General features: G+C 32.7%; 1 protein-coding gene across 6 annotated transcripts in view; it reads right to left on the bottom strand.

The window, feature by feature from the left end:
- Positions 1 to 5,437: 5,437 nt before the first annotated feature.
- LOC110416810 (TOM1-like protein 3) overlaps positions 5,438 to 12,043 on the bottom strand; it is a 9,528-nt gene continuing 2,922 nt past the window's right edge. For 5 of the 6 annotated variants that reach the window (XM_021428911.2, XM_021428909.2, XM_021428910.2 and 2 more), the window contains exons 3-10: positions 11,179 to 11,257; positions 10,856 to 10,954; positions 10,640 to 10,753; positions 8,681 to 8,829; positions 7,693 to 7,774; positions 7,073 to 7,158; positions 6,802 to 6,993; positions 5,438 to 6,320 (exon numbers count right to left, since the gene is read on the bottom strand). In XM_021428911.2, coding sequence (XP_021284586.1) covers positions 5,666 to 6,320; positions 6,802 to 6,993; positions 7,073 to 7,158; positions 7,693 to 7,774; positions 8,681 to 8,829; positions 10,640 to 10,753; positions 10,856 to 10,954; positions 11,179 to 11,257 — 1,456 coding nt within the window. In that variant the 3' untranslated portion in view covers positions 5,438 to 5,665. The remainder of the gene's footprint in view (positions 6,321 to 6,801; positions 6,994 to 7,072; positions 7,159 to 7,692; positions 7,775 to 8,680; positions 8,830 to 10,639; positions 10,754 to 10,855; positions 10,955 to 11,178; positions 11,258 to 12,043) is intronic. The other variant, XM_021428912.2, reaches the window with a different exon arrangement.

Genomic DNA, 12,043 nt, shown 5'->3' with positions numbered 1-12,043 from the left:
TCACATTTCCATTTACTTGTTGTATATATCCCATGTTGATTTTTTATATCATAAAAAAGATTTAAAAGTCATTAAATCATATAACAAGAAAAAAAATTCATGTACAAGATAAGCAAGCTCATTGGTATCAATGTTAGGAAAGTATTCTATTCGCTTAATTTTCTCTTCTAACCCTAAATAAATTATTTTTCTAAAAATTCATCTACAACCTGTAACATCTCGTACCTAAGTATGGTAGCTAATAAGACCTTAAGGATAAGATGAAGGTCAATTAAGGTTAATTGAACTGCTTAAAAATGGTGAAGAGTGAAAGGATTATTTTAAAATACAATAATACTTACGCAACTGGTTTTGATTTCGACAATGGCATGGTTAAGATTTACACAATAGTTTTCTCCATGGCAAGTGATTGTTATATACGTGAAGAAATATGTACTTTTCAATTGGTTTATACATTTGATATCACTGTGTCCTTGCCATGTGAACTGTTTTCAAGTATTTAAGTTAATATATGATTTAGCATAATGCTGCAATAATGGTTTTCAAGTTTATGTTACTTGTTTATAACAACATAAAGATAATTTTATTATGATATAATGTGGCATAATCAAATACTATTTTATATTTGCAAGGCTGTCCCATTTGAGTGTTACTTTATTTATCACTATTCTAGTTTTCATTATTCAAATGTTCCACCCATGCTTATTTTCCATCCTCGCCTTGCTCACTGAGCCAATTATCACCGAGTTTGTGAGATTCACTTTAATATTTTTATTTTGCAGATAAGTGATCAGCTTAGCATACAGCTCAGACAAAAGTTTTTGTCTACTTTAATGTAGGTAAAGGCATCTTATAGTACTTTCTCTCGAGTCATTTGGCTGCTAGAGGTCCTTATGCTGTCAAGAGCTTTTAAGAACTTGTCTTTTGTTGTAAAATGTAAAACAAATATTTATATGAAGATGAAACATATTGTATTGAGTGAATATACATCGTTAATGAAATTGTAACGGTTATGAGATTTCCTAGAGACATGTTGTGGTTTGTTGAGTTGATAAATTATGGAGGCTTGCTCGGGACTTGGCGAGCTTGCTAACGAGCCTCGAGAGTCGATAGCGATCGAGGAACGGTCATTACACAACTCAAAAATCACTTGTTAGCATCTAACTATTCTCTTCATGCACACAAGCCACCTCTAGTCTGGTTCACAAAAGATCATTGTGTCGTCTTATGAAACCCCAACTTTTCATTAGAGAATAAAATGGTAAAACCTTAAGTGAGCTTGTAAATTTTTGTTTTGGACATATATCTTGAGTTTTTACCTTTGAAAAATATTGCATTTTAAGTATTAAGTTGATTTGATAAGTGTTAAGGAGAGAGGAGTCAAAATAAACATCTTTTCAAGTTAATTTTTGCATTCCAAAACAAAAGTATCAATACCTGAAGAAAAAGTATTGATACTTGTTATCCATAATGCTTTTAAAATGGATTTTGAAGAATACATATTGATACTTGATGAATAAGTATCAATTCTTGAAATCCAGAACAAAAGCATTAATACTCTTATCCTAAGTATTGATACTTGTTGTCGTTTTTACAAAAACTAAAAGGAGTAAAACAGACTTTTCACCTTAAAAATTTTCCTTTTAGGTTAATACTAAACCCTCTCAGCCTTATTCCACCTCCCTTAACTATTTTCAGAAAACTCTCAACCTCCCTCTCATCTTTCTCTCTCTAAAAGTCTCACGTTTGAGGATTCAAAGATTGGTTTTGATTTTCTGAAAATACAAGAGTAAGATTTTCAGCTTTCAACCTCTTTAAACTTTGGTTCCAACCTCTGATTTATACTCTTCCAACATGTTCATGTTTCTCTCTCCAAAAGTTTTGAACCCAATTTGATTTTCTCTCTTTACAAGCTCACAAAGGTAAGCAAAAAATAACTTTAAACTTTTACGTTACTAGTTTATGTTTGAATAATAGATTAACTAGCTAAAAAGTTAGATTAGACTAAGGAATGAAAAATGAGTATCTTTATGCACAATTTTGGTGGGCACAATTGTTTTCTTAGTGGTGTGGGAATTCAAACCTTGTAAGATTCACTAAACTGGTACTATGAAATAGTAATTAATTTTGACAAATTTCTACCACCGGTTTCATCAGGTAGCTTAATAGTAGTAACAGAAGTTTCATTTCTCGATAAAGAGAGAATGGTATCAGATATTTTAAAAGTTAAAATTCGAGGTTTATTTTATTTTGTATATTTTATATCTAAGATGATTTTTTTGGTCTCTAAGATATATTAGTAAGTTTTGGATTTAACTCCTAAATTAGATGATTTAGTTTGTTTAAACACAAATCGATTATTCTATCAAATTAAGGAAGAAGAGTAATTAAGTTGTTTTTTCTTTAAAAAAAAATCACTAAGCCAATCATTTTATGTCATATTGGGCAAAAAGTGACGACAACCATTTCTATTCAATAACATTTTTTACCATATCATCTGTCACGTAATAATAACATAATCAAAATGACACGTTAACATGTCATACGGTATAAAAATGTCTATTTAACCATTGACAAATGAAAGTTAGTCAATAGTTAATGAGAGAAATTTATTTGACTTAAAATAAAAATTCATAATCTTAATTAAACGTAATAAAACGATAATGGATTCATTGACTTCTTTTATATAGTTTAGGAACTTATTTAAATATTTAACCTTCTTTTGTTGATATGCTTGATATTCCTTCCCTGCTCATCTATTTAGAGATCATATCTGAGTCTATGAAACTACACAAGCCAACCACACTGCTTTCAAGCCAGTAGCAGGCCAGGCTAGGTATTTCTGGCGATTAAGGCCTCTGGTTAGAAGTTTCTTGTTGGAGCAATGCGGTTTAATACGATATTGTTGGATTATATCTGCATGTTTATTAAATTGGAAAGTGTAAATATATATATATATATATATATATGTGGAAGTTTGTAGACAGGAATCATAAAATTTGACCTAGCTCCTAGACATGGTTAACGTAACGTACTTGTCAATAGAAGTTTACACAAGTGGACCAGAGAATTAATAAACCAAAGAATGGACAGCTTCCAGTGGGAGAATCATACGTTTGCTTTCTGCCTGTAACTGGCACACAAAAGTACAAAGATTATTCATAACATTGGCGACAAAATACACCTTTGCAAATTTTGTAAACTAGCGAACTATTTGTGAAAGTTATTGTTTCCCCATTTTTTGGCCTTGTACAAGACATATTAATTTTTGAAAGCTGAATTGCCCTCCTGAGAAGTAATAAATTATGACATTTATTATAAAGTGCATGAAAGTGGGAGGAAGGTTCCTTCTCTTACATATTACTACATTTTTGCGGCATATTAATGCCTCGATATTATATTATTTTCTCATGCAACCATTTCTCTCTCCTCTCTGTGTCTCTCCACACGTATGGATAAGAAAATAATTGAGATTAAAGAGTCGGCAATGGAATCTGAAAGACCAGTTGAATGTGGGATTAAGAAGAAGAAGAAGAAGGAGATGGAGAAGAGGTGCCCAGTTCCTCCCATCAGGGGAAGAGTCAAGCGAAAGATCTTTGCCCTTTTGCTTAAAAAACTGAAGCTGGCAAGCCTATACTTCAGTCGTCATCACCTCATTAGCAACAGCAACAACAGTTAGCCATTTCTTGCCCCACTAATTCTATAGAAAATATGTGTTCAATTCTGCGCGCGGTAGCAGAAGCTTCATTCATATCAATGACCATATAAAATTAACGTTACTTAAACTTCTTCTTGTCCAATCGTCGTGCCCTTCTTAGTTATTTCTTTTTATTATTCTATAATAGTAAATTCATTCCAAAAGTAGAAAAGGGAAAATTAAATAAGAATAGTCAAAGTTTATAGGGATGGTCGTTGATGATGAGTTACTTCTTAAATATCTGCCTTAATTAAGTAGCATGTATTTTTTTTTTAACAGAATGTCTTTGCTATTTTGGTCTTATAATAATAAAGATGGGAAGGTTTTATTGTGTTTTGGTGGATGATATATTGATAGTTCTTCAAAGAAATTCAGTTAATTTAGCAAGGTCTTGCATTCACAACTATTAATGTTTCGGCAACATCTTTGCACTGTATCTACAGTGATGAATAAATGATACATCAAAAAATGCTTATTTCAATAGCTCATCCGTAAACAAGTTTATGGAATGTCAATAGGCAGCTCTCTTCGTCCATTTTTTGACTAATACTCGTTCGATTTTTCTTGATTTTTCGTCTCAGCCCTTTTCAGCATTGGTTTTATTCTGGTTTTTCTACATTAATCCTTGAATTGAGTCATAACCCTTTCATTTGTACCTTAAACAAATAAATATATAAAAGAATTAAATTCCTCATAGATTCATCCTTTTAAACAAAAAAATCTTCCGTTAGGTTGTTGTCATGATTTATGAGATCAGAGTTGCTTGGTAGAGGTCTATTTGGATTTTATATTCTCTTTTCATCAACACACACACACACACACACACACATATATATATATATATATATATGCCATTTTCTTGTCTAAATGGTCCTTTTTTCTTCTGCAGGTGCCTTTTAGAATAATCAATATCATTGACATAGAAGTGGTATAATTGGGTGGGCAGGTCGATTGGTTTTAGGTCAAGTCATTTGGGGTTAAATGAAATTAGAGCCATTTTCAAATCTGAATGGATTGTTATGGGTTCAAGTCACTCCGAAGCTTTGAATTTGAGCTATTCAAGTTTGACATTTGAGTCATTCATGTCAGGTCATTTAGGGTTCAAGTTGATTATTAAATCCAAAAGCAAGCTAGATTATCAATCTTAATTAAATTATTTGAGGTTATATTTTTGCATTGTGAATTCGTGATATATATCTAATTTTGATTTTTAATATCATAAAAATATTCTTTTAAGAAAATCATTCATATATATATAAGAAGGCAAAAACAAATGAAGTAAAAGTCATTTACTAATTTAAAATTTTTTTACTTTATATATAAACAATTTGCTTCCTAAAAACTTCATTAATAAATTTTGATTGATTGATATTTAATTTTCATTTCCATTATCTCGTGGCTACCACCTTGTACTAAATGTGAAATAAAGTAATGTCTAAAAATATGCATCGGCTTAGTTTTATTATTATTAAGTATTTTTCTTAGTTCATGAATTGTTTTTGTTTTTTAAATTTTTTCCCCTATTTTTATTTATTTATTTCATTATTTGGTAAGAATGAAAAATAAAGGACAAATACAAATTAATACTTTATGCATGATCTATTAGAGTAACAACTGAATTTAATTATAATAATAGAAAGAAATTGTTTTTTCCTGGAACGTAGAGTGGCAATGGAGTTTTCGAGACGCTTTGTGTAAACCTAACTGTCGAAATTGAATCGAGTGGGTAAAAGATCGAACTCAAAAAATAATACTCCCAGTATTTAAATATGTAAAATATATGAATATATCCAATGAGCAGTTTGTCTCAAAATTAAACCAATAAACAGCACAGACAAACCATAAGCAATGTTTAAAGCCCACGTTTATTTAATAACATGAAACCTCATAATCTAATACAAAAAACTGATAACCTAATAACTGTTCACAACCTGTACCACTCAAAACCATGCTGACTACTCGAGATTATCAAAATGACCTATTGGGTTTGGATGATGAAGACGACTTGGCTTTTGCAAAATCAACGAGGTCTTTGAATAGAGCATCTTCTGGTTTTACTTGTTTGCTTGGGGTCGACGAATTAAGAGAGAGATTTTGAGTTTGTCCAACCAAGCTATCATGAGAGGAACCAGATCCATTGTTGGAATGAGAAGCACCACCAGTATAACTGTGCTGTTGCTCAAAGAATTGCTGTCTCTGATTATACTTAGATGGTGGTGGCGGTAGGTTTACTGTAGGACTGTCCCAGGGAGCTGGTGGAAGCTGCTCAGCATCAGCAGATTTGCTCAGGGAACCTGGTTTGTCATAAATAGGCTGTCCACTGAACACAGGCAAGGATCCAGAGTCAAGTGAACGGGAAGGAGGTGACGATGGAGCTAAAGTTGAAATCAACTGTGGGGAGGAGTTTGCGTACGTATGAGTTGGAACAGAGTAAGGCGTAGGTTCACTTGTTTCAGGGGGATCCTCAGATTTGTAGGCATCACCACTAAGATAATCAACCATGCTTGCATTTGTGGCAACTGGCCTTTTTGACAATGGTGGAGGAGGAAGAAGTGGACCAACTCGCCCAGGCTCGTTGTTAGGTGCTCTCCTGCCCTGTCCTTGAGCATTATCCCTAGATGATCTGTATTAAGTGAGTATGGGGATTCGTTAAATTAGATTAAAAGCAACAAACAATATAAGAAAAAGAATAAGGAGCCTTGCCACTGGTTACTCAAATCTTAAGAACCTACACTCAAAGCACTCTTTGTGTGTTAAAAACCAGATGCATTATACAGAATAAACAAAGACAAGACCACTGCATTTTCATCCATAGATTCCTGCTATTACTTCCCTTAAGTTTCAGTAATCCAATCAAAACAAAGAACACAATGGAGACCAGGGAATGCAACACAGCAACAAAAAATGGTAAAGTGTCCATAGACCATATCCACGTTCTAAGTAGATGAACTAGTACAGGTAGAAGTTTCTTTGTTTGAGTTTTTCATGGTGTCAAAATGCAGAGGCTAATCTAGTACATTGCCAATATTTCTATTAAACTAGCAGAAAAATTGTTTGAAAAGAAAAAGGGAGGGGAGTGAGAAAGAAAAACATGAGAAAGTCACCTGTGAGCCAGCTGAGCAAATTCATCTTCTGATTCATCATCCTCATGGTTAATATTAACAACTGGCACAACAGGAGTTTCTACCACTGCTCCTGTGGTGACAGTGTTTCCTTTCACAATGTCATCATGCCGACAAAGAACACGCTGCAAGTTATCATTTAGTGCCAACCCCTGACATAAAAGTTCCTCGTCCCTGAAAAAGCAAAATCCATCATCAGCAATACTCTATCCAACAGCAGGGAAAGCAGCCGAAGATACAAACAGATTCTCACGTAGTATCATTCACAAGAAGCATGACACGTTTTTGGTAAGAACGGCATTGATCAACAAGGTCTACAATCACTTCTTGCTTCACAGCCTGCCATGATCACAAACAGTAAGGACTAATCATTAGACTTGCATCAGGCTAACAATATTTATTAATTTAATCACCTGGCATGTACTATGATCATTAATTTATTACATTTCTCGCAGCAGATTAAGTCAAGAAGCCCAGACAATAAAAATCTTAATATAAAGTGCAACTTACATTTTTTCTACACCCAGACACATACATGCAATTCATAAAGAGATCAGAAAATATAAATTAATGAGATTATCTAATAAGTTTTGTAATATTCTCAACAAAGAGAATCCATTTAAGAGGCTGTCGAAGGGAAAGAAAAACAAGATTTACATTCAGAACGGATGAGTGACAAAGGAAGAGAGGAGTGATGAAGGGCATGGAGCCAATCCCATAAATATAGATTAATGCTCAGAACAATAAACTTCGCTAGTACTCAATATAGGAATAAGTAATCAACATTTATCAGCAAGCAGATAATCAGAAAAATTAGAACAGCATAGACCATGTTACAAGCATAATAATCCAATTGCAGGACAAATTTTTTACCTCAGGGGTCTTGGGATCCAAAGCACTAAGCATTTCCATTAATACATCTGCTAATCCACGAGCATTTTGAATCTCTGGCAAGCTGAAATAGACAAAGTTCAATCTCTGTAGAGGCTATGATAACAGAAATAATGCAGGGGTATGCAGGAAGTTCATGGGTCAGCAGCACAGATGTTGCATGAAGATGGAAAAAGAGATGCAGCAACTGTGCAGTGGTTTATTCTGGTTTAATTAGTATAAAGAGAATAGGAAAGCTTAAACTTGATGTCCCAAAGTTAGAAACAATATCTTTGAACCAAAGGTAATGATGACAAAATTTCTAAGTTGACTACAACAATCTAACAAAGGTCAAGCCTGAGTGATCTTTTTATCATTTCAGTGAGTTAAAATCCAGAAAATTTTTTCTAACTTCCAATTATCCAGAATTATTTACCTAATTTGCTTCACTATGAAGATAAAAATAAAGGATGATGTTAAAAGAAAGGTTTTCACAAAAAGTCCAGAATCAGTTTTAGATTTATAAAAGAAATAAATTTGAATATTCATTTTTACATTATTCAATATTTATATAAAAAGATATTTCCAAAGGGACACAGAATAAAAATTGTTAGATATTATAAAGGTATATAGTTTAGCTTACACATGATTGAATATATAAATATATAAACTATTCACAAATGATTTACAATTTATATCTAAACAAAAAATAAAACATGACAAGTGAGAGAAGAGAGATTGATCCTAGCAAAGGAGTTGTAATTTTGCAGATACCAAAACAAATCTTCCTTTCTTTCAATCTATTTCATATTGAACTACGAAGCTTTGGCCAAAACAAAAAAAAATGAAAACAGAACTAAGAAAGCACATATTCAAAAATAATTTCCATGATGCAATGGTTTCAAAATCTTTGTCCTGGCAAACAGGATTTGTGTCAAAAACAACCACATAAACTGCAACCAGAATATAACGGTTTTAGCACATAAAGTACCTAAGACCAGAAGCATCAGACTGTAGAGAGGCCTCAATAGCAGCATCTTCATATGCTGAAGCAGGGTGGTGAGTAACTGGATGGGTCTGAGGTGGAGTAAATAATGGAACACTATTCTCTTCTCGAGGAGGAAATTCAACTCCAGCAGCCTGAAAAAATAATGAAAAAGAATAAAAAAAAAGAGTAGTTAACATCAAGAAACTGTTATAGATAGATATGATGGATATAACACTATACAGAAATTTTGTCTTTCCAAACAGCATAAACAACAAGCCAATGATTCTTAGCATTGACAGGTGTAAGAAGTCAATATACAAATTTTACAACACCAAAATTGCTCTGAGAAACCTCAGAAGAAAAATAAATAAAGACAAAATATAAGGTAATTAACCAAAGAGTTCAGGAGGGAAGAATCACGAAGTTACAAGAGTAGGATGAGTTTGTGTCTGTGGGTGTAGATAAAGTTATCCAATTTTTTTGATATTTTATTCCATAACAACACAACACAAACCAACAAAAAAGAATAAATATTGAACAGCAAATAGGATGCTGTCAGTTAATACATCAAACTAATGGATGAAATTTACAGGTCAATAAAAAACAAAGAAACTGCAGCAGGATTATACAAACATAACCAATGAACCTAAACTCTTTCTCCAGAAACTACCAAATTAAGTCAAAAGAGACTATATTGAAAGATATAAATAGAAAAGTTAAGCATAGCCTCATGATATTGGAATTAATATTTTCTGGAAATCATGACAATAAGGGTCTAAAGCTAAATTTGGACAAAAACTATCTGAATGCCTTTGCTAGCCCTTTTTTCCTTTTCCTTTTGCTGTGGAGAATGGGATTTCATCGGCAATGATTTAATAATTAAAATGCATTCTCAACCACAGATACAAATAACTCTAAATCAAAAGATATATTGTTATAAATTAAATAATTACAGTTCTTTCAGTCACCAAAACCTTGGGCTACACAGACAAATCTACACATAGTTTTGTGTAGGCAATTGCCCCACTGAACTTTTAAAAATTTACGAAATTATACAGATAATTTAAAACTTTAATAGAAATAATCACCCCCCACCCCCCCCAAAAAAAAAAAAAAAAAAAGAAAATATTGAAACTTTTAATGAAATAATACTTTTGCCCCTCTGAAATTTATCAAAATCTAAAATTTCAAGCCTATGAATCTTCTTGAGTTAACCATCAATTTAACTTAGACTATCATTATTGTATAAGAAATCCAAAGGAAAAAAATTATAATGAAAAATTCTAACATTTATTTCATGTAAAACTATATATATCACTTTTCATGACATTAGTAAGGAAATATGCATGTCATTTATGAAAATATTGTATATACACACATTGTTTTCAACTTGATATTCAATGTTTTTCGCAAATGAAACAAAACCTCCATATAGCTAGTAATTTAAAAACTTTTTATGATGAACTTTCTTTTCTTCACAAAAGAAAGGGCTGTGTGAAATTTAAGATATTTATCAAGGCTTCATTTCACTTTTATTACTTAAACTAAACCTAAGGCAATGTTTAATGATTTGACTAAAGTAAACAGTCATTTAGATAATTTTGCTCCCACTGATATGAAATCCTACATCCATCCCTGTTGGGCTATTAAGACTCTTATCCAGTTCACGTTTCAAGAAAAGATAAATTAGAGAATATGAAAGGGGAAGGAGAAAACTATCACACTCCAGTTTTCTACTGCATAGTTTTAACCAAACAATAAAATCTGTTTTCTCTATGGTCAAAACATAAGGTAGAAATTTAAGTTATGTATTACATGCATTGAAGTGCAGAAAACATTGAACCAGATATATTCAGGCACAAAAAGAACAAGCTCGAAAATATTTTTGTTTGCAATAATAGATGCTTAAGAAGAACCAACAAAAGAAAGCAGGGGCACATAAAGGTACAATAGAACATTTACCCGTAATTCATTATATGCTGCAAAATATTGAGGATACCTTCCCCTAGATCCTCCAAAGGCTTCTTGCCATGTGTCTATCAAAATAAGTATCTTTTCCCTGACATTCAAGTCAGGCTGCACAGTTAAACCAGAAGAAGCATACCAGTAGTAAGTACCAGAAAGGGAGAAAAATAAAAAGAAATGTCAGGTATCACAGGCCAGGTAAAGATAAGGCACCTTCTTCTTTACTATTTTAACCATTTCATGCAAGATATCGCGCTCCACAATCTGCTGAAAAACATGCTCACCGCAATTTTTGCTGAGAGAATCCAATACCTAGACCAATATATAGCAGATATAATGTATCAAATTACTTTTTTATCATCATGCACCACTAAGCAAAGGCAGGATGGTACCAAGTTCATATTCACTAGAGACCACATGATTAAAGAAAATTAAGACAACCTAGATATAGATATTTTTACGCAATTGACTTCAAATAAAAATTTAAAAGAGCTCTAATTATGATATCTGAACAAGGGGAGAAAAATGTAACTCACAAAAAGTGATAGCAGCTGTATTTTTGGATTTTTACTGGCCAGGCGCTTCTTGAGGACCTTCAAAGCATCCTTAGCTTGCCTGCAATAGACATGTAGAGAATGTCAATGAACTCAACAAACATTTTCATTGAAGTCCTGATAAGTTAAGGATCCACCATGCATCAGGAATGTTAATAAGTGGCTGGGCTCAAGTAATAATGAGGCAATAATGAACTCAACCAAATAGCAGGACAACCATGCAACTTTCATAAGGGTGGATGCGTTAGGTCTATGCAAAACCCCTTGCGGGGAGAAATCATCCTTCAAATGATTAAATAGGCAATGGCAATATACACAATGCATTCCTTAGCATCAGTCTAGATATTTCTGCCTATTCAAACATTTTCACCCAAATTCAGACCCGTTAATGCTTTTCCTAGCAAAAGTGATAATTACAACCCAAGAGCAACTCAGGTACACAAAGCGCACAAGGAAGACATTAAAGACAAGAAATTTATACATACATACATACATATACATACATGTGTGTGTGTGTGTATGTGTGTGTGCATATATATATATATATATATATATATATATAGATCCAGAGAGAGAGAGAGAGAGAATTTGAGGAAAGATGGAAAAGTTAAAAGTGTCACACGGACATATATACCAAATAAGTTGCTTCTAAGAGAATAGAAAATAGCAAAGCTGCAGTGTGTGAGTCCTACATTACACGGAGTCAATTCTATATAAGCGTATCCATTCTAAAGTTTTACTCACTGTCTATTCAAATTTTTCACTTGCATGATCAAGCTAAAAGGAATCCAATAGTAGGATACAAATATGTGTATTACACTTGAAATTATCTCTTTCCCTCCCTTCT

The sequence above is a fragment of the Theobroma umbraticum genome, unplaced genomic scaffold (genome assembly GCF_002168275.2).
Source record: "Theobroma umbraticum cultivar Fairchild unplaced genomic scaffold, ASM216827v3 scaffold_51.0, whole genome shotgun sequence".
In the NCBI taxonomy this organism is placed as follows: domain Eukaryota; kingdom Viridiplantae; phylum Streptophyta; class Magnoliopsida; order Malvales; family Malvaceae; genus Theobroma; species Theobroma umbraticum.
Note: the sequence above shows the minus strand (reverse complement) of the source record. Positions and strands in the feature narration are given on the sequence as shown.